Consider the following 24,080-nt stretch of genomic DNA (forward strand, 5'->3'; position numbering starts at 1 on the left):
GACTAAACCTGGACTAAACCAGGACTAAACCAGGACTAAACCAGGACTTAACCTGGACTAAACCAGGACTTAACCAAGACTTAACCTGGACTAAACCAGGACTAAACCAGGACTAAACCAAGACTTAACCTGGACTAAACCAGGACTAAACCAGGACTAAACCAGGACTAAACCAGGACTTAACCTGGACTAAACCAGGACTAAACCAGGACTAAATCAGGACTAAATCAGGTCTAAACCAGGACTTAACCTGGACTAAACCAGGACTAAACCAGGACTTAACCAGGACTAAACCAGGACTAAACCAGGACTTAACCAGGACTAAACCAGGTCTAAACCAGGACTAAACCAGGACTTAACCTGGACTAAACCAGGACTAAACCAGGACTAAACCAGGACTAAACCAGGACTAAACCAGGACTTAACCTGGACTAAACCAGGACTAAACCAGGACTAAACCAGGTCTAAACCAGGACTAAACCAGGACTAAACCAGGACTTAACCTGGACTAAACCAGGACTAAACCAGGACTTAACCTGGACTAAACCAGGACTAAACCAGGACAAACCAGGTCTAAACCAGGACTAAACCAGGACTAAACCAGGACTAAACCAGGACTAAACCAGGACTTAACCTGAACTAAACCAGGACTAAACCAGGACTTAACCAGGACTAAACCAGGACTTAACCTGGACTAAACCAGGACTAAACCAGGACTAAACCAGGTCTAAACCAGGTCTAAACCAGGACTAAACCAGGACTTAACCTGGACTAAACCAGGACTTAACCTGGACTAAACCAGGACTAAACCAGGTCTAAACCAGGTCTAAACCAGGACTAAACCAGGACCAAACCAGGACTAAACCAGGACTAAACCAGGACTTAACCAGGACTAAACCAGGACTAAACCAGGACTTAACCAGGACTAAACCAGGACTAAACCAGGTCTAAACCAGGACAAAACCAGGACTAAACCAGGTCTAAATCAGGACTAAATCAGGACTAAACCAGGACTTAACCAGGACTAAACCAGGACTAAACCAGGACTTAACCAGGACTAAACCAGGACTAAACCAGGTCTAAACCAGGACAAAACCAGGACTAAACCAGGACTTTACCAGGACTAAACCAGGACTTAACCAGGACTAAACCAGGACTAAACCAGGACTTAACCAGGTCTAAACCAGGTCTAAATCAGGTCTAAACCAGGACTAAACCAGGACTTAACCAGGACTAAACCAGGACTAAACCAGGACTTAACCAGGACTAAACCAGGTCTAAACCAGGACTTAACCTGGACTAAACCAGGACTAAACCAGGTCTAAACCAGGCCTAAACCAGGACTAAACCAGGACTAAACCAGGACTTAACCTGGACTAAACCAGGACTTAACCTGGACTAAACCAGGACTAAACCAGGACTTAACCTGGACTAAACCAGGACTAAACCAGGACTAAACCAGGTCTAAACCAGGACTAAACCAGGACTAAACCAGGACTTAACCTGGACTAAACCAGGTCTAAACCAGGACTAAACCAGGACTAAACCAGGACTTAACCTGGACTAAACCAGGACTAAACCAGGATTTAACCTGGACTAAACCAGGACTAAACCAGGACTAAACCAGGTCTAAACCAGGACTAAACCAGGACTAAACCAGGACTAAACCAGGACTTAACCTGGACTAAACCAGGACTAAACCAGGACTTAACCAGGACTAAACCAGGACTTAACCTGGACTAAACCAGGACTAAACCAGGTCTAAACCAGGTCTAAACCAGGACTAAACCAGGACCAAACCAGGACTAAACCAGGACTAAACCAGGTCTAAACCAGGACTAAACCAGGACTAAACCAGGACTTAACCTGGACTAAACCAGGACTAAACCAGGACTAAACCAGGACTTAACCTGGACTAAACCAGGACTAAACCAGGACTAAACCAGGACTTAACCTGGACTAAACCAGGACTAAACCAAGACTAAACCAGGACTTAACCTGGACTAAACCAGGACTAAACCAGGTCTAAACCAGGTCTAAACCAGGACTAAACCAGGACTTAACCTGGACTAAACCAGGACTAAACCAGGACTAAACCAGGACTTAACCAGGACTAAACCAAGACTAAACCAGGACTTAACCTGGACTAAACCAGGACTAAATCAGGACTAAATCAGGTCTAAACCAGGACTAAACTAGGACTAAACCAGGACTTAACCAGGACTAAACCAGGACTAAACCAGGACTTAACCTGGACTAAACCTGGACTAAACCAGAACTAAACCAGAACTAAACCAGGACTAAACCAGGTATAAACCAGGACTAAACCAGGACTAAACCAGGACTAAACCAAGACTTAACCTGGACTAAACCAGGACTAAACCAGGACTAAACCAGGACTAAACCAGGACTTAACCTGGACTAAACCAGGACTAAACCAGGACTAAATCAGGACTAAATCAGGTCTAAACCAGGTCTAAACCACGACTAAACCAGGACTAAACCAGGACTTAACCTGGACTAAACCAGGACTAAACCAGGACTTAACCAGGACTAAACCAGGACTAAACCAGGTCTAAACCAGGTCTAAACCAGGACTAAACCAGGTCTAAACCAGGACTTAACCAGGACTAAACCAGGACTAAACCAGGACTTAACCAGGACTAAACCAGGACTAAACCAGGTCTAAACCAGGTCTAAACCAGGACTAAACCAGGTCTAAACCAGGACTAAACCAGGTCTACACCAGGACTAAACCAGGACTAAACCAGGTCTAAACCAGGACTTAACCAGGACTAAATCTGGACTAAACCAGGACTAAGCCTGGACTAAACCAGGACTAAACCAGGACTAAACCAGGACTTAACCTGGACTAAACCTGGACTAAACCAGGACTAAACCAGGACTAAACCAGGACTAAACCAGGACTAAACCAGGACTTAACCTGGACTAAACCAGGACTTAACCAAGACTTAACCTGGACTAAACCAGGACTAAACCAGGACTAAACCAGGACTTAACCAGGACTAAACCAGGACTAAACCAGGACTTAACCAGGACTAAACCAGGTCTAAACCAGGACTAAACCAGGACTTAACCTGGACTAAACCAGGACTAAACCAGGTCTAAACCAGGACTAAACCAGGACTAAACCAGGACTAAACCAGGACTTAACCTGGACTAAACCAGGACTAAACCAGGACTTAACCTGGACTAAACCAGGACTAAACCAGGACTAAACCAGGTCTAAACCAGGACTAAACCAGGACTAAACCAGGACTTAACCTGGACTAAACCAGGACTAAACCAGGACTAAACCAGGACTAAACCAGGACTTAACCTGGACTAAACCAGGACTAAACCAGGACTTAACCTGGACTAAACCAGGACTAAACCAGGACTAAACCAGGTCTAAACCAGGACTAAACCAGGACTAAACCAGGACTTAACCTGGACTAAACCTGGACTAAACCAGGACTAAACCAGGACTAAACCAGGACTAAACCAGGACTTAACCTGGACTAAACCAGGACTTAACCAAGACTTAACCTGGACTAAACCAGGACTAAACCAGGACTAAACCAAGACTTAACCTGGACTAAACCAGGACTAAACCAGGACTAAACCAGGACTAAACCAGGACTTAACCTGGACTAAACCAGGACTAAACCAGGACTAAATCAGGACTAAATCAGGTCTAAACCAGGACTTAACCTGGACTAAACCAGGACTAAACCAGGACTTAACCAGGACTAAACCAGGACTAAACCAGGACTTAACCAGGACTAAACCAGGTCTAAACCAGGACTAAACCAGGACTTAACCTGGACTAAACCAGGACTAAACCAGGTCTAAACCAGGACTAAACCAGGACTAAACCAGGACTAAACCAGGACTTAACCTGGACTAAACCAGGACTAAACCAGGACTTAACCTGGACTAAACCAGGACTAAACCAGGACTAAACCAGGTCTAAACCAGGACTAAACCAGGACTAAACCAGGACTTAACCAGGACTAAACCAGGACTTAACCTGGACTAAACCAGGACTAAACCAGGTCTAAACCAGGACTAAACCAGGACTAAACCAGGACTAAACCAGGACTTAACCTGGACTAAACCAGGACTAAACCAGGTCTAAACCAGGACTAAACCAGGACTAAACCAGGACTAAACCAGGACTTAACCTGGACTAAACCAGGACTAAACCAGGACTTAACCTGGACTAAACCAGGACTAAACCAGGACTAAACCAGGACTAAACCAGGACTAAACCAGGACTAAACCAGGTCTAAACCAGGACTAAACCAGGACTAAACCAGGACTTAACCTGGACTAAACCAGGACTAAACCAGGACTTAACCTGGACTAAACCAGGACTAAACCAGGACAAACCAGGTCTAAACCAGGACTAAACCAGGACTAAACCAGGACTAAACCAGGACTAAACCAGGACTTAACCTGAACTAAACCAGGACTAAACCAGGACTTAACCAGGACTAAACCAGGACTTAACCTGGACTAAACCAGGACTAAACCAGGACTAAACCAGGTCTAAACCAGGTCTAAACCAGGACTAAACCAGGACTTAACCTGGACTAAACCAGGACTAAACCAGGACTAAACCAGGACTAAACCAGGTCTAAACCAGGTCTAAACCAGGACTAAACCAGGACTTAACCTGGACTAAACCAGGACTAAACCAGGACTAAACCAGGACTAAACCAGGACTTAACCTGGACTAAACCTGGACTAAACCAGAACTAAACCAGAACTAAACCAGGACTAAACCAGGTATAAACCAGGACTAAACCAGGACTAAACCAGGACTAAACCAAGACTTAACCTGGACTAAACCAGGACTAAACCAGGACTAAACCAGGACTAAACCAGGACTAAACCAGGACTTAACCTGGACTAAACCAGGACTAAACCAGGTCTAAACCAGGAATAAACCAGGACTAAACCAGGTCTAAACCAGGACTAAACCAGCTCTAAACCAGGACTAAACCAGGTCTAAACCAGGACTAAACCAGGACTAAACCAGGACTAAACCAGCTCTAAACCAGGACTAAACCAGGACTAAACCAGGACTAAACCAGGACTAAACCAGCTATAAACCAGGACTAAACCAGGTCTAAACCAGGACTAAATCAGGACTAAATCAGGTCTAAACCAGGTCTAAACCACGACTAAACCAGGACTAAACCAGGACTTAACCTGGACTAAACCAGGACTAAACCAGGACTTAACCAGGACTAAACCAGGACTAAACCAGGTCTAAACCAGGTCTAAACCAGGACTAAACCAGGTCTAAACCAGGACTTAACCAGGACTAAACCAGGACTAAACCAGGACTTAACCAGGACTAAGCCTGGACTAAACCAGGACTAAACCAGGACTAAACCAGGACTAAACCAGGACTTAACCTGGACTAAACCTGGACTAAACCAGGACTAAACCAGGACTAAACCAGGACTAAACCAGGACTTAACCTGGACTAAACCAGGACTTAACCAAGACTTAACCTGGACTAAACCAGGACTAAACCAGGACTTAACCAAGACTTAACCTGGTCTAAACCAGGACTAAACCAGGACTAAACCAGGACTAAACCAGGACTTAACCTGGACTAAACCAGGACTAAACCAGGACTAAATCAGGACTAAATCAGGTCTAAACCAGGTCTAAACCACGACTAAACCAGGACTAAACCAGGACTTAACCTGGACTAAACCAGGACTAAACCAGGACTTAACCAGGACTAAACCAGGACTAAACCAGGTCTAAACCAGGTCTAAACCAGGACTAAACCAGGTCTAAACCAGGACTTAACCAGGACTAAACCAGGACTAAACCAGGACTTAACCAGGACTAAACCAGGACTAAACCAGGTCTAAACCAGGACTAAACCAGGTCTACACCAGGACTAAACCAGGACTAAACCAGGTCTAAACCAGGACTTAACCAGGACTAAATCTGGACTAAACCAGGACTAAGCCTGGACTAAACCAGGACTAAACCAGGACTAAACCAGGACTAAACCAGGACTTAACCTGGACTAAACCTGGACTAAACCAGGACTAAACCAGGACTAAACCAAGTATAAACCAGGACTAAACCAGGACTAAACCAGGTCTAAACCAGGACTAAACCAGGACTTAACCTGGACTAAACCAGGACTAAACCAGGACTTAACCTGGACTAAACCAGGACTAAACCAGGACTAAACCAGGACTTAACCTGGACTAAACCAGGACTAAACCAGGACTTAACCTGGACTAAACCAGGACTAAACCAGGTCTAAACCAGGACTAAACCAGGACTAAACCAGGACTTAACCAGGTCTAAACCAGGACTAAACCAGGACTAAACCAGGACTAAACCAGGACTAAACCAGGTCTAAACCAGGTCTAAACCAGGACTAAACCAGGACTAAACCAGGACTAAACCAGGACTAAACCAGGTCTAAACCAGGTCTAAACCAGGACTAAACCCTGACTCTATCCAGGTCCGTCAGAACGCGCAACAGAAACAATTAAATGCTGAAGAATCTCGGAAAGACTATGAGACGAGTCTGAACCAGTTTAACCAGGACCAGCACCAGCACTACAGGACTCTAGTGCCCGTCATCTACCAGGTACAGGGGCGGGGCATCTGACACAGGGGGCGGGGCATCTGACACAGGGGGCGGGGCATCTGACACAGGGGGCGGGGCATCTGACACAGGGGGAGGGGCATCTGACACAGGGGGCGGGGCATCTGACACAGGGGGAGGGGCATCTGACACAGCGGGCGGGGCATCTGACACAGGGGGCGGGGCATCTGACACAGGGGGCGGGGCATCTGACACAGGGGGCGGGGCATCTGACCCAGGGGAAGGGGCATCTGACACAGCGGGCGGGGCATCTGACACAGGGGGCGGGGCATCTGACACAGCGGGCGGGGCATCTGACACAGGGGGAGGGGCATCTGACACAGGGGGCGGGGCATCTGACACAGGGGGCGGGGCATCTGACACAGGGGGCGGGGCATCTGACACAGGGGGAGGGGCATCTGACACAGGGGGCGGGGCATCTGACACAGGGGGCGGGGCATCTGACCCAGGGGAAGGGGCATCTGACACAGCGGGCGGGGCATCTGACACAGGGGGCGGGGCATCTGACACAGCGGGCGGGGCATCTGACCCAGGGGAAGGGGCATCTGACACAGCGGGCGGGGCATCTGACACAGGGGGCGGGGCATCTGACACAGGGGGCGGGGCATCTGACCCAGGGGAAGGGGCATCTGACACAGCGGGCGGGGCATCTGACACAGTCTCTACAGTGTCATGTGGAGGACGGAAGGGCATCTGTGTGTTCTGCAGAGGATCCAGGACATGGAGGAGAGAAGGATCGAGCGAGTGTCAGAAACCATGAGGAGCTGTGCAGAGGCCGAGAGGAAGATCCTGCCTCAGACCTCCAGATGTGTCGAGGGTCTTCTAGAAGCGGCAGCCAGAGTCCAGCCAGGCCAGGTCTGAGACCAGGACCAGGACTGAGACCAGGACCAGAACCAGGACTGAGACCAGGACCAGGACTGAGACCAGGACCAGGACTGAGACCAGGACCAGGACTGAGACCAGGACTGAGACCAGGACCAGGACTGAGACCAAGACCAGGACTGAGATCAGGACCTGGACCAGGACTGAGACCAGGACCAGGACCAGGACTGAGACCAGGAACAGGACTGAGACCAGGACCAGGACCAGGACTGAGACCAGGACCAGGACCAGGACTGAGACCAGGACCAGGTCTGAGACCAGGACCTGGACTGAGACCAGGACCAGGACTGAGACCAGGACCAGAACCAGGACTGAGACCAGGACCAGGACTGAGACCAGGACCAGGACTGAGACCAGGACCAGAACCAGGACTGAGACCAGGACCAGGACTGAGACCAAGACCAGGACTGAGACCAGGACCAGGACTGAGACCAAGACCAGGACTTAGACCAGGACCAGGACTGAGACCAGGACCAGGACTGAGACCAAGACCAGGACTGAGACCAGGACCAGGACTGAGACCAGGACCTGGACCAGGACTGAGACCAGGACCAGGACTGAGACCAGGAACAGGACTGAGACCAGGACCAGGACCAGGACTGAGACCAGGACCAGGACCAGGACCAGGACCAGGACTGAGACCAGGAACAGGACTGAGACCAGGACCAGGACTTAGACCAGGACCAGGACTGAGACCAGGACCAGGACCAGGTCTGAGACCAGGACCAGGATTGAGACCAGGACCAGGACTGAGACCAGGACCAGGACCAGGACCAGGACCAGGACTGAGACCAGGACCAGGACTGAGACCAGGACCAGAACCAGGACTGAGACCAGGACCAGGACTGAGACCAGGACCAGGACTGAGACCAAGACCAGGACTGAGACCAGGACCAGAACCAGGACTGAGACCAGGACCAGGACTGAGACCAAGACCAGGACTGAGACCAGGACCAGGACTGAGACCAAGACCAGGACTGAGACCAGGACCAGGACTGAGACCAGGACCTGGACCAGGACTGAGACCAGGACCAGGACCAGGACTGAGACCAGGACCAGGACTGAGACCAAGACCAGGACTGAGACCAGGACCAGAACCAGGACTGAGACCAGGACCAGGACTGAGACCAAGACCAGGACTGAGACCAGGACCAGGACTGAGACCAAGACCAGGACTGAGACCAGGACCAGGACTGAGACCAGGACCAGGACCAGGACTGAGACCAGGACCAGGACTGAGACCAAGACCAGGACTGAGACCAGGACCAGGACTGAGACCAGGACCAGAACCAGGACTGAGACCAGGACCAGGACTGAGACCAGGACCTGGACCAGGACTGAGACCAAGACCAGGACTGAGACCAGGACCAGGACTGAGACCAGGACCTGGACCAGGACTGAGACCAGGACCAGGACCAGGACCAGGACCAGGACCAGGACTGAGACCAGGAACAGGACTGAGACCAGGACCAGGACCAGGACTGAGACCAGGACCAGGACTGAGACCAGGACCAGGACCAGGACTGAGACCAGGAACAGGACTGAGACCAGGACCAGGACTGAGACCAGGACCAGGACTGAGACCAGGACCAGGACCAGGACTGAGACCAGTACCAGGACTGAGACCAGGACCAGAACCAGGACTGAGACCAGGACCAGGACTGAGACCAGGACCAGGGCCAGGACTGAGACCAGGACCAGGACTGAGACCAGGAACAGGACCAGGACTGAGACCAGGACCAGGACCAGGACTGAGACCAGTACCAGGACTGAGACCAGGACCAGAACCAGGACTGAGACCAGGACCAGGACTGAGACCAGGACCAGGGCCAGGACTGAGACCAGGACCAGGACTGAGACCAGGAACAGGACCAGGACCAGGGCCAGGACTGAGACCAGGACCAGGGCCAGGACCAGGACCAGGACTGAGACCAGGACCAGGACCAGGGCCAGGACCAGGAGCAGGACTTTAAAGCTGGTGTCTCCTCAGGACACTCGGGAGGTGGTGGAGGTCTATAAGTCTGGTTTTGATCCTCCTGGAGACGTGGAGTTTGAGGACTACAGCGCCACCATGAGGCGCAGTGTGTCTGAGTCCAGTTACCTTGACAACCGCGGGGAGGGGCGGAGACCAAGCAGGAAGCTGTGGCCCTTCATCCGAAAGAACAAGGTATTCACTCACACATGACATACGTGTAATGACATAAGTGTAATGACATAAGTGTAATGATATACGTGTAATGACATATGTGTAATGACATAAATGTAATGACATATGTGTAATGACATAAGTGTAATGACATATGTGTAATGACATATGTGTAATGTCATAAGTGTAATGACATAAGTGTCATGACATATGTGTAATGACGTAAGTGTAATGACATATGTGTAATGACATATGTGTAATGACATAAGTGTAATGACATATGTGTAATGACATAAATGTAATGACATATGTGTAATGACATAAGTGTAATGACATATGTGTAATGACATATGTGTAATGTCATAAGTGTAATGACATAAGTGTCATGACATATGTGTAATGACGTAAGTGTAATGACATATGTGTAATGACATATGTGTAATGACATAAGTGTAATGACATATGTGTAATGTCATAAGTGTAATGACATAAGTGTCATGACATATGTGTAATGACATAAGTGCAATGACATAAGTGTAATGACATATGTGTAATGACATATGTGTAATGACATAAGTGTAATTACATATGTGTAATGACATATGTGTAATGACATAAGTGTAATGACATATGTGTCATGACATAAGTGTAATGACATATGTGTAATGACATATGTGTAATGACATGTGTGTCATGACATATGTGTAATGACATAAGTGTCATGACATAAGTGTCATGACATAACTGTAATGACATATGTGTAATGACATATGTGTAATGACATATGTGTCATGACATATGTGTAATGACATATGTGTCATGACATATGTGTCATGACATATGTGTAATGACATAAGTGTCATGACATAACTGTAATGACATATGTGTAATGACATAAGTGTAATGACATATGTGTAATGACATATGTGTAATGACATATGTGTCATGACATATGTGTAATGACATATGTGTAATGACATATGTGTCATGACATATGTGTCATGACATATGTGTAATGACATAAGTGTCATGACATAACTGTAATGACATATGTGTAATGACATAAGTGTAATGACATAAGTGTAATGACATATGTGTAACGACATAAGTGTAATGACATATGTGTAATGACATAAGTGTAATGACATGTCAAATCAAATCAATTTATTTTTGTAAGGCCCAAAATCACAACAACAGTTGCCTCTGAGGGCCACAGGGAGAAATGAATCAACAATGTCTGTGGTGGCGAGGGACGATGTCCCAGGTCCTCTGTCCTTAGACTCTCCTTCTCGGCCAGGAAAAACTACAAAAAAAACCTCTTTGGGAAAAAAGCGTAGAAACCTGGAGGAGTTCCAGTGAAGGAGAGATCCGACTCTCACAGACGGACAGACGGACACGAGGGAGACTGGAGCTGGAGCCACTCTTCAGGCAGATGAGGGACCGTCCACACAGGGCAGGGACCACTTCACCAGGAGAGGGACATCTGGGTCCACAGGTCCTCAGGAGTGAGAGAAAGAAAAGAAGGCGGTGAACAGTTTGCAAGTGGAATCAAAAAATAAATATTGTTTGATAGCATAAGTAGTCAGAAGAAGAAGAGGATAGTGCTCAAGCTGTCATACTTCCCCCAGCATAGTTACTCCTAGGGCAGCGTAGCTGAAGCTGTGGGTTTATGTTTCTGTTCCTAACTAGTCTGACCATAAGCGATTTCGAAGAGGAACGTTTTAAGCCTGGACTTAAATGAAGAGACTGTGTCAGCATATTTAACATGGGTCGGGAGCTGATTCCATAACACAGGAGCTTGGGAGCTAAACGCTCTACCTCCTACAGTACTTTTAGAGACTCTTGGCACCACCAGAAGGCCGGCATTCTGAGAGCGAAGAGCTCTGATTGGATGATATGGTTCTATAGCATCTTTGAGGTAGGATGGGGCCATGTCATTTATGGCTTTGTAGGTCAAGAGTAGAATTTTAAATTTGATTCTAGACTCGACGGGGAGCCAGTGAAGAGACTTCAGCACTGGCGTAATGTGCTCTCTTCTTTTTGTTCATGTTAGTAATCTTGCTGCTGCATTTTGAACCAGTTGAAAGCTTTTTATGGAGCTTTTAGGACACGCTGTGAGCAGGAGTTACAGTAGTCTAATCTAGTCGTTACAAATGCATGGATAAGTTTTTCGGCATCACTTTTAGGCAGGATTCTTCTGATTTTGGCTCTTGTTGCGCAAATGGAAATAGGCTGTTTTACAAGCTTGATTTATATGAGCTTTAAATGAGAGCTCCTGGTCAAATAAGACTCTGAGGTTTCTTACAGTAGAACTGGAGGCTACACTGACATTGTCCAGTGTGACTATCTGCTCAGATAGAGAGTCTCGTAGGTGTTTAGGACCAAGCTCAATGACCTCGGTTTTTTCAGGGTTAAGAAGCAGGTAGTTTAGTGTCATCCAGGTTTTTATCTCCTTCACACAAGTACTAAGTCTGTCTACTTGATCGCTCTGATCAGGTTTCATTGATAAATACAGCTGAGTGTCGTCTGCAGAGCAGTGGAAGTTAATGTCATATGACCTGATCATGTGACCTAATGGCAGCATATAAAGAGTAAACAGAATTGGACCGAGTACTGATCCCTGTGGCACACTGTAAATTACTTTAGAGCAGGTGAGGAGCTCTGGTTTACATTAACAAATTGGAACCTATCAGATAAATAGGATTTAAACCAGCTGAGGGCGGGGCCTCTGAGGGCGGGGCCTCTGAGGGCGGGGCCTCCAACACCTACATCACATTCTAACCTCTGCAGTAGAATGTTGTGGTCGATGGTCAAACGCTGAGGTCCAACAGAACCAGGACTGAGACCAGTCCATCATCAGCGGCTAATAACAAATCATTTGTGACTTTAACTAGTGCAGTTTCAGTGCTGTGGTGGGCTCTGAACCCTGCTGTGGTGGGCTCTGAACCCTGCTGTGGTGGGCTCTGAACCCTGCTGTGGTGGGCTCTGAACCCTGCTGTAGTGGGCTCTGAACCCTGCTGTGGTGGGCTCTGAACCCTGCTGTGGTGGGCTCTGAACCCTGCTGTGGTGGGCTCTGAACCCTGCTGTGGTGGGCTCTGAACCCTGCTGTGGTGGGCTCTGAACCCTGCTGTGGTGGGCTCTGAACCCTGCTGTGGTGGGCTCTGAACCCTGCTGTGGTGGGCTCTGAACCCTGCTGTGGTGGGCTCTGGACCCTGCTGCAGGTGGCGACAAAGCTGTTTTTCTACAACTTTTTCAAGGATTTTAGAGACGAAGGGAAGATTATAAATAGGTCTGTAGTTTATCAATAGGTCGGGATCTAGATGAGGCTTTTTCAGAAGAGGTTTAATGACGTCATGTTTGAAGGACGTGGAACATAAGCACTTTCTACAGAAGTATTTATTATATTCAGAATAGGGTCTATAATTAGGGGGAGAATGTCTTTGAGGAGCTTGGAATGGGGTCTAGGACACAAGTGGAGCTTTTAGAGGACATAAGGGCTGAAGTTATCTCTCTTGATCAACAGATGTGAACCTTTCTAAGTTTACAGCTGGATTTATATGGGACGTTAGATTTACAGCTTGGGCTAGTTCAGGGCTAATAGCGGGGGTAATTTCATCTAATTTATCTCTGATTGTTTTTATTTTATTGTTAAAAAATAGGAGGAAATCATCAGAGCTAAGTGTAGCTGGGAGTGAGGGCTCTACTGCTGTGACAGTTTGTTAGCCTAGCTACAGCGCTGAAAAGAAATGTAGTGTTACTTTTGTTGACTTCTATTAGATGTGAATAATATCTGGTTCTGGCCTCACACAGAGCTGCTGACAGGACAGGAGCAACTTTTCCTGCTTTTAGGGATTCTTCTGTGAGAGAGCGACAAAATAATCCCTCTAACTTTCTAACTTTGTTTATGTGAACGCAGTTCTTGGTTGTACCAGGAGGAGGCGCTTTGACCTAATGACCTTCTGTTTTAACAGAGCTGCAGCATCGAGAGCAGACTTCAGAGAATTCATGGTCAAGTCGACACATTGATCACTTAAACTGGGACTAAAACTGTTCTCAGCAGGATCACATGACACGATCACATGACATGATCACATGACATGATCACATGACATGATCACATGACATGATCACATGACATGATCACATGACACGATCACATGACATGATCACATGACACGATCACATGACATGATCACATGACGTGATCACATGACATGATCACATGACATGATCACATGACATGATCACATGACACGATCACATGACATGATCACATGACATGATCACATGACATGATCACATGACATGATCACATGACATGATCACATGACATGAGCACATGACATGATCACATGACACGATCACATGACACGATCACATGACACGATCACATGACATGAGCACATGACATGATCACATGACACGATCACATGACATGATCACATGACATGATCACATGACGCGATCACATGACATGATCACATGACACGATCACATGACACGATCACATGACATGATCACATGACATGATCACATGACATGATCACATGACACGATCACATGACATGATCACATGACATGATCACATGACATGATCACATGACATGATCACATGACATGATCACATGACACGATCACATGACATGAGCACATGACATGATCACATGACACGATCACATGACACGATCACATGACGCGATCACATGACGCGATCACATGACATGATCACATGACACGATCACATGACACGATCACATGACACGATCACATGACATGAGCACATGACATGAGCACATGACATGATCACATGACACGATCACATGACACGATCACATGACACGATCACATGACGTGATCACATGACACGATCACATGACATGATCACATGACATGTCACTGAATATTGGCTCTATTATTTCTTTGAATTTTGAGATAGATTTTTCAGATATTGTCCTTTTCATTATAACTTTATTCTGTGGGACTGGATGATCTTTAAGAATAAACTGAAAGGTAATTATGAAATGATCTGACAATATAGAGTTTTGAGGGAGGACAATGAGGTCACTAATCTCTGTTCCATACGTTAGGACAAGATCCAGAGTGTTCTTGTGAGTGTGAGTCGGTTTATTTACATTCTGAGTGAAACCAATGCTGTCTAACAAGGCGCGTGTGTCATGACATGTGTCATGACATATGTGTAATGACCTAAGTGTAATTACATGTGTGTAATGACATATGTGTAATGACATATGTGTAATGACATGTGTGTCATGATCGTGTTATTACTAGAACGTGTTTTAAGCAGTTAGCTTTAGCTACACGTTAGCACGCCGCTCTCGTCCAGCTCGTGCACTAATTGGTCAGAACGGTCACTGTCCAGACCAATCATCTCCTGCAGGTGATCGAGCTGATGATGAGGCTTTATATTCTATAGTTTATTTGTGTTTTTGTTTTACAGCTGTTGACTCTGCTGTCATCACCACGGCAACCTCCTCCTCCTCCACCCACCTCTCCCTCTCCGGGAGGCGTGGCTTCCAGCCCTCAGTCCCCGCCCACTGCCTCCAGAGAGCCAATCACAGCACGGCTCAACGACCTCATGTCCTCAGGCTCCAGGACCAGGAAGCAGTGTCTGCGCAGCATCAAGAGAGGGGTGAGCTAACAAGCTAACAGGCTAACAAGCTAACAAGTTAACAAGTTAACAAGCTAACAAGCTAACAAGTTAACAAGTTAACAAGTTAACAGGCTAATGAGCTAACAGGCTAATGAGCTAACAGGCTAACAAGTTAAAAGGCTAACAAGTTAACAGGCTAATGAGCTAACAGGCTAATGAGCTAACAAGTTAACAGGCTAATGAGCTAACAGGCTAACAAGCTAACATAAGCGGTCTGAGCGGCCCCGGGCGGTCTGAGCGGCCCCGGGCGGTCTGAGCGGCCCGGGCGGTCTGGGCGGTCTGAGGCCCCCGGGCGGTCTGAGCGGCCCCGGGCGGTCTGGGCGGTCTGAGGCCCCCGGGCGGTCTGAGCGGCCCCGGGCGGTCTGAGGCCCCCGGGTGGTCTGAGCGGCCCTCAGCATTAGTGGTGACTGTGGTTCTCTGCGTCTCTTTAATCGTCTCTTCTTCTGCCGCAGCTTTCGCTCAAACTGGTGAGTTTTTAAGTCTTTTCTTTTTTCTTTTCTTTTTTTTAAATCTCAATTTGAATCAAATGTTTTCCTCAGAGTTCAAGTCCAGCCGACTGCAGCCACCTGCCGCCTGAGCAGCGCCGCAAGAAGCTGCAGAGCCGACTGTCCTCCATCAGCCACGAGATCCAGAGAGAGAAGGAGCAGAGGTCAACCAGACTCAACCAGACTCAACCAGACCAAACCAGACTAAATCAGACTAAACCAGACCAAACCAGACTCAACCAGACTCAACCAGAACAAACCAGACTAAACCAGACCAAACCAGACTCAACCAGACCAAACCAGACTAAACCAGACTAAACCAGACTCAACCAAACCAGACCAAATCAGACTAAACCAGACTAAACCAGACTCAACCAGACTAAACCAGACTAAACCAGACTCAACCAGACTAAACCAGACTAAACCAGACCAAACCAGACTCAACCAGACCAAACCAGACCAAACCAGACTAAACCAGACCAAACCATACCAAACCAGCCTAAACCAGACCAAACCAGACTAAACCAGACTCAACCAGACTAAACCAGACCAAACCAGGACTAAACCAGACCAGACCAAACCAGACCAAACCAGACTAAACCAGACCAAACCATACCAAACTAGACTAAACCATACCAAACCAGACCAAACCAGCCTTAACCAGACCAAACCATACCAAACCATACCAGACCAGACTAAACCAGACCAAACCAGACTAAACCAGATTCAACCAGACCAAACCAGCCTAAACCAGACCAATCCATACCAAACCAGACTAAACCAGACTCAACCAGACTAAACCAGACCAAACCATACCATACCAAACCAGACTAAACCAGACCAAACCAGACTCAACCAGACTCAACCAGACTAAACCAGACTCAACCAGACTCAACCAGGCCAAACCAGACCAAACCAGACTCAACCAGACTAAACCAGACCAAACCATACCAAACCATACCAAACCAGACTAAACCAGACTCAACCAGACTAAACCAGACTAAACCAGACCAAACCATACCAAACCAGACTCAACCAGACTAAATTAGACCAAACAAGATTAAACCAGACCAAACCAGACTAAACCAGACCCAACCAGACTAAACCAGACTAAACCAGACTCAACCAGACCAAATCATACCAAACCAGACCAAACCAGCCTAAACCAGACCAAACCATACCAAACCAGAATAAACCAGACTCAACCAGACCAAACCAGGACTAAACCAGACCAAACCATACCAAACCAGCCTAAATCAGACCAAACCATACTAGACCAGACCAAACCAGACTAAACCAGACCCAACCAGACTCAACCAGACCAAACCAGACTAAACCAGACTTAACCAGACCAAACCATACCAAACCAGACTCAACCAGACTCAACCAGACCAGACTAAACCAGACTCAACCAGACCAAACCAGGACTAAACCAGACCAAACCATACCAAACCAGACCAAACCAGCCTAAACCAGACCAAACCAGACCAAACCAGCCTAAACCAGACCAAACCATACCAAACCAGACCAAACCAGACTAAACCAGACCAAACCATACCAGACCAGACTAAACAAGACCTAACCAGACTAAACCATACCAAACCAGACTAAACCAGACTCAACCAGACCAAACCAGACTAAACCAGATTCAACCAGACCAAACCAGACCAAACCAGCCTAAACCATACCAAACCAGACTAAACCAGACTAAACCAGACCAAACCAGACTAAACCAGACTAAACCAGACCAAACCAGACTCAACCAGACTCAACCAGACTAAACCAGACTCAACCAGACCAAACCAGACCAAACCAGACTCAACCAGACCAAACCAGCCTTAACCAGACCAAACCATACCAAACCATACCAGACCAGACTAAACCAGACCAAACCAGACTAAACCAGATTCAACCAGACCAAACCAGCCTAAACCAGACCAATCCATACCAAACCAGACTAAACCAGACTCAACCAGACTAAACCAGACCAAACCATACCATACCAAACCAGACTAAACCAGACTAAACCAGACCAAACCAGACTCAACCAGACTCAACCAGACTAAACCAGACTCAACCAGACTCAACCAGGCCAAACCAGACCAAACCAGACTCAACCAGACTAAACCAGACCAAACCAGACTCAACCAGACTCAACCAGACTAAACCAGACTCAACCAGACTCAACCAGGCCAAACCAGACCAAACCAGACTCAACCAGACTAAACCAGACCAAACCAGGACTAAACCAGACCAGACCAAACCAGACCAAACCAGACTAAACCATACCAAACTAGACTAAACCATACCAAACCAGACCAAACCAGCCTTAACCAGACCAAACCATACCAAACCATACCAGACCAGACTAAACCAGACCAAACCAGACTAAACCAGATTCAACCAGACCAAACCAGCCTAAACCAGACCAATCCATACCAAACCAGACTAAACCAGACTCAACCAGACTAAACCAGACCAAACCATACCATACCAAACCAGACTAAACCAGACTAAACCAGACCAAACCAGACTCAACCAGACTCAACCAGACTAAACCAGACTCAACCAGACTCAACCAGGCCAAACCAGACTCAACCAGACTAAACCAGACCAAACCATACCAAACCATACCAAACCAGACTAAACCAGACTCAACCAGACTAAACCAGACTAAACCAGACCAAACCATACCAAACCAGACTCAACCAGACTAAATCAGACCAAACAAGATTAAACCAGACCAAACCAGACTAAACCATACCAAACCAGACTAAACCAGACTCAACCAGACCAAACCAGACTAAACCAGATTCAACCAGACCAAACCAGACCAAACCAGCCTAAACCATACCAAACCAGACTAAACCAGACTCAACCAGACTAAACCAGACCAAACCAGACTAAACCAGACTAAACCAGACCAAACCAGACTCAACCAGACTCAACCAGACTAAACCAGACTCAACCAGACCAAACCAGACCAAACCAGACTCAACCAGACTAAACCAGACCAAACCAGCCTAAACCAGACCAAACCATACCAAACCAGACTAAACCAGACTCTACCAGACTAAACCAGCCCAAACCAGGACAAAACCAGACCAAACCAGCCTAAACCATACCAAACCATACCAAACCAGACTAAACCAGACCAAACCATACCAAACCAGACTCAACCAGACTAAATCAGACCAAACAAGATTAAACCAGACCAAACCAGACCCAACCAGACTAAACCAGACTCAACCAGACCAAATGATACCAAACCAGACCAAACCAGCCTAAACCAGACCAAACCATACCAAACCAGAATAAACCAGACTCAACCAGACCAAACCAGGACTAAACCAGACCAAACCATACCAAACCAGCCTAAATCAGACCAAACCATACCAGACCAGACCAAACCAGACTCAACCAGACTAAACCAGACCCAACCAGACTCAACCAGACCAAACCAGACTCAACCAGACCAAACCAGACTCAACCAGACCAGACTAAACCAGACTCAACCAGACCAAACCAGGACTAAACCAGACCAAACCATACCAAACCAGTCTAAACCACACCAAACCAGACCAGACTAAACCAGACCAAACCAGACTCAACCAGACTAAACCAGACCAAACCAGACTAAACCAGACTCAACCATACCAAACCAGACTCAACCAGACTAAATCAGACCAAACAAGATTAAACCAGACCAAACCAGACTAAACCAGACCCAACCAGACTAAACCAGACTAAACCAGACTCAACCAGACCAAATCATACCAAACCAGACCAAACCAGCCTAAACCAGACCAAACCATACCAAACCAGAATAAACCAGACTCAACCAGACCAAACCAGGACTAAACCAGACCAAACCATACCAAACCAGCCTAAATCAGACCAAACCATACCAGACCAGACCAAACCAGACTAAACCAGACCCAACCAGACTCAACCAGACCAAACCAGACTAAACCAGACTCAACCAGACCAAACCATACCAAACCAGACTCAACCAGACCAGACTAAACCAGACTCAACCAGACCAAACCAGGACTAAACCAGACTCAACCAGACTCAACCAGACCAAACCAGACCAAACCAGACTAAACCAGACCAAACCATACCAAACCAGCCTAAACCAGACCAAACCAGACTAAACCAGACTCAACCAGACTAAACCAGACCAAACCAGGACTAAACCAGACCAGACCAAACCAGACCAAACCAGACTAAACCAGACCAAACCATACCAAACTAGACTAAACCATACCAAACCAGACCAAACCAGCCTTAACCAGACCAAACCATACCAAACCATACCAGACCAGACTAAACCAGACCAAACCAGACTAAACCAGATTCAACCAGACCAAACCAGCCTAAACCAGACCAATCCATACCAAACCAGACTAAACCAGACTCAACCAGACTAAACCAGACCAAACCATACCATACCAAACCAGACTAAACCAGACTAAACCAGACCAAACCAGACTCAACCAGACTCAACCAGACTAAACCAGACTCAACCAGACTCAACCAGGCCAAACCAGACCAAACCAGACTCAACCAGACTAAACCAGACCAAACCATACCAAACCATACCAAACCAGACTAAACCAGACTCAACCAGACTAAACCAGACTAAACCAGACTAAACCAGACCAAACCATACCAAACCAGACTCAACCAGACTAAATCAGACCAAACAAGATTAAACCAGACCAAACCAGACTAAACCAGACCCAACCAGACTAAACCAGACTAAACCAGACTCAACCAGACCAAATCATACCAAACCAGACCAAACCAGCCTAAACCAGACCAAACCATACCAAACCAGAATAAACCAGACTCAACCAGACCAAACCAGGACTAAACCAGACCAAACCATACCAAACCAGCCTAAATCAGACCAAACCATACCAGACCAGACCAAACCAGACTAAACCAGACCCAACCAGACTCAACCAGACCAAACCAGACTAAACCAGACTTAACCAGACCAAACCATACCAAACCAGACTCAACCAGACTCAACCAGACCAGACTAAACCAGACTCAACCAGACCAAACCAGGACTAAACCAGACCAAACCATACCAAACCAGACCAAACCAGCCTAAACCAGACCAAACCAGACCAAACCAGCCTAAACCAGACCAAACCATACCAAACCAGACCAAACCAGACTAAACCAGACCAAACCATACCAGACCAGACTAAACAAGACCTAACCAGACTAAACCATACCAAACCAGACTAAACCAGACTCAACCAGACCAAACCAGACTAAACCAGATTCAACCAGACCAAACCAGACCAAACCAGCCTAAACCATACCAAACCAGACTAAACCAGACTCAACCAGACTAAACCAGACCAAACCAGACTAAACCAGACTAAACCAGACCAAACCAGACTCAACCAGACTCAACCAGACTAAACCAGACTCAACCAGACCAAACCAGACCAAACCAGACTCAACCAGACCAAACCAGCCTTAACCAGACCAAACCATACCAAACCATACCAGACCAGACTAAACCAGACCAAACCAGACTAAACCAGATTCAACCAGACCAAACCAGCCTAAACCAGACCAATCCATACCAAACCAGACTAAACCAGACTCAACCAGACTAAACCAGACCAAACCATACCATACCAAACCAGACTAAACCAGACTAAACCAGACCAAACCAGACTCAACCAGACTCAACCAGACTAAACCAGACTCAACCAGACTCAACCAGGCCAAACCAGACCAAACCAGACTCAACCAGACTAAACCAGACCAAACCATACCAAACCATACCAAACCAGACTAAACCAGACTCAACCAGACTAAACCAGACTAAACCAGACCAAACCATACCAAACCAGACTCAACCAGACTAAATCAGACCAAACAAGATTAAACCAGACCAAACCAGACTAAACCAGACCCAACCAGACTAAACCAGACTAAACCAGACTCAACCAGACCAAATCATACCAAACCAGACCAAACCAGCCTAAACCAGACCAAACCATACCAAACCAGAATAAACCAGACTCAACCAGACCAAACCAGGACTAAACCAGACCAAACCATACCAAACCAGCCTAAATCAGACCAAACCATACCAGACCAGACCAAACCAGACTAAACCAGACCCAACCAGACTCAACCAGACCAAACCAGACTAAACCAGACTTAACCAGACCAAACCATACCAAACCAGACTCAACCAGACTCAACCAGACCAGACTAAACCAGACTCAACCAGACCAAACCAGGACTAAACCAGACCAAACCATACCAAACCAGACCAAACCAGCCTAAACCAGACCAAACCAGACCAAACCAGCCTAAACCAGACCAAACCATACCAAACCAGACCAAACCAGACTAAACCAGACCAAACCATACCAGACCAGACTAAACAAGACCTAACCAGACTAAACCATACCAAACCAGACTAAACCAGACTCAACCAGACCAAACCAGACTAAACCAGATTCAACCAGACCAAACCAGACCAAACCAGCCTAAACCATACCAAACCAGACTAAACCAGACTCAACCAGACTAAACCAGACCAAACCAGACTAAACCAGACTAAACCAGACCAAACCAGACTCAACCAGACTCAACCAGACTAAACCAGACTCAACCAGACCAAACCAGACCAAACCAGACTCAACCAGACTAAACCAGACCAAACCAGCCTAAACCAGACCAAACCATACCAAACCAGACTAAACCAGACTCTACCAGACTAAACCAGCCCAAACCAGGACAAAACCAGACCAAACCAGCCTAAACCATACCAAACCATACCAAACCAGACTAAACCAGACCAAACCATACCAAACCAGACTCAACCAGACTAAATCAGACCAAACAAGATTAAACCAGACCAAACCAGACCCAACCAGACTAAACCAGACTCAACCAGACCAAATGATACCAAACCAGACCAAACCAGCCTAAACCAGACCAAACCATACCAAACCAGAATAAACCAGACTCAACCAGACCAAACCAGGACTAAACCAGACCAAACCATACCAAACCAGCCTAAATCAGACCAAACCATACCAGACCAGACCAAACCAGACTCAACCAGACTAAACCAGACCCAACCAGACTCAACCAGACCAAACCAGACTAAACCAGACTCAACCAGACCAAACCAGACTCAACCAGACCAGACTAAACCAGACTCAACCAGACCAAACCAGGACTAAACCAGACCAAACCATACCAAACCAGTCTAAACCACACCAAACCAGACCAGACTAAACCAGACCAAACCAGACTCAACCAGACTAAACCAGACCAAACCAGACTAAACCAGACTCAACCATACCAAACCAGACTCAACCAGACTAAATCAGACCAAACAAGATTAAACCAGACCAAACCAGACTAAACCAGACCCAACCAGACTAAACCAGACTAAACCAGACTCAACCAGACCAAATCATACCAAACCAGACCAAACCAGCCTAAACCAGACCAAACCATACCAAACCAGAATAAACCAGACTCAACCAGACCAAACCAGGACTAAACCAGACCAAACCATACCAAACCAGCCTAAATCAGACCAAACCATACCAGACCAGACCAAACCAGACTAAACCAGACCCAACCAGACTCAACCAGACCAAACCAGACTAAACCAGACTCAACCAGACCAAACCATACCAAACCAGACTCAACCAGACCAGACTAAACCAGACTCAACCAGACCAAACCAGGACTAAACCAGACCAAACCATACCAAACCAGACCAAACCAGCCTAAACCAGACCAAACCAGACCAAACCAGCCTAAACCAGACCAAACCATACCAAACCAGACCAAACCAGACTAAACCAGACCAGACCAGACTAAACCAGACCAAACCAGACTGAACCATACCAAACCAGACTAAACCAGACTCAACCAGACCAAACCAGACTAAACCAGATTCAACCAGACCAAACCAGACCAAACCAGCCTAAACCATACCAAACCAGACTAAACCAGACTCAACCAGACTAAACCAGACCAAACCATACCAAACCAGACTAAACCAGACTAAACCAGACCAAACCAGACTCAACCAGACTCAACCAGACTCAACCAGACCAAACCAGACCAAACCAGACTCAACCAGACTAAACCAGACCAAACCAGCCTAAACCAGACCAAACCATACCAAACCAGACTAAACCAGACTCTACCAGACTAAACCAGCCCAAA

The 24,080-nt window shown here is 46.9% G+C and overlaps 1 protein-coding gene across 1 annotated transcript in view; it reads left to right on the forward strand.

Moving 5' to 3' along the window:
* Positions 1 to 24,080, forward strand: part of LOC140347039 (formin-binding protein 1-like) — a 48,071-nt gene that overhangs the window by 13,490 nt on the left and 10,501 nt on the right. Inside the window, exons 8-13 of the mRNA XM_072433355.1 lie at positions 6,512 to 6,640; positions 7,367 to 7,513; positions 9,531 to 9,707; positions 15,145 to 15,336; positions 15,810 to 15,824; positions 15,897 to 16,006. Coding sequence (XP_072289456.1) covers positions 6,512 to 6,640; positions 7,367 to 7,513; positions 9,531 to 9,707; positions 15,145 to 15,336; positions 15,810 to 15,824; positions 15,897 to 16,006 — 770 coding nt within the window. The remainder of the gene's footprint in view (positions 1 to 6,511; positions 6,641 to 7,366; positions 7,514 to 9,530; positions 9,708 to 15,144; positions 15,337 to 15,809; positions 15,825 to 15,896; positions 16,007 to 24,080) is intronic.

This window comes from Eucyclogobius newberryi, unplaced genomic scaffold (assembly GCF_026437365.1).
Source record: "Eucyclogobius newberryi isolate DKJ021-1_F unplaced genomic scaffold, fEucNew1.0.hap1 SCAF_6, whole genome shotgun sequence".
NCBI lineage: Eukaryota > Metazoa > Chordata > Actinopteri > Gobiiformes > Gobiidae > Eucyclogobius > Eucyclogobius newberryi.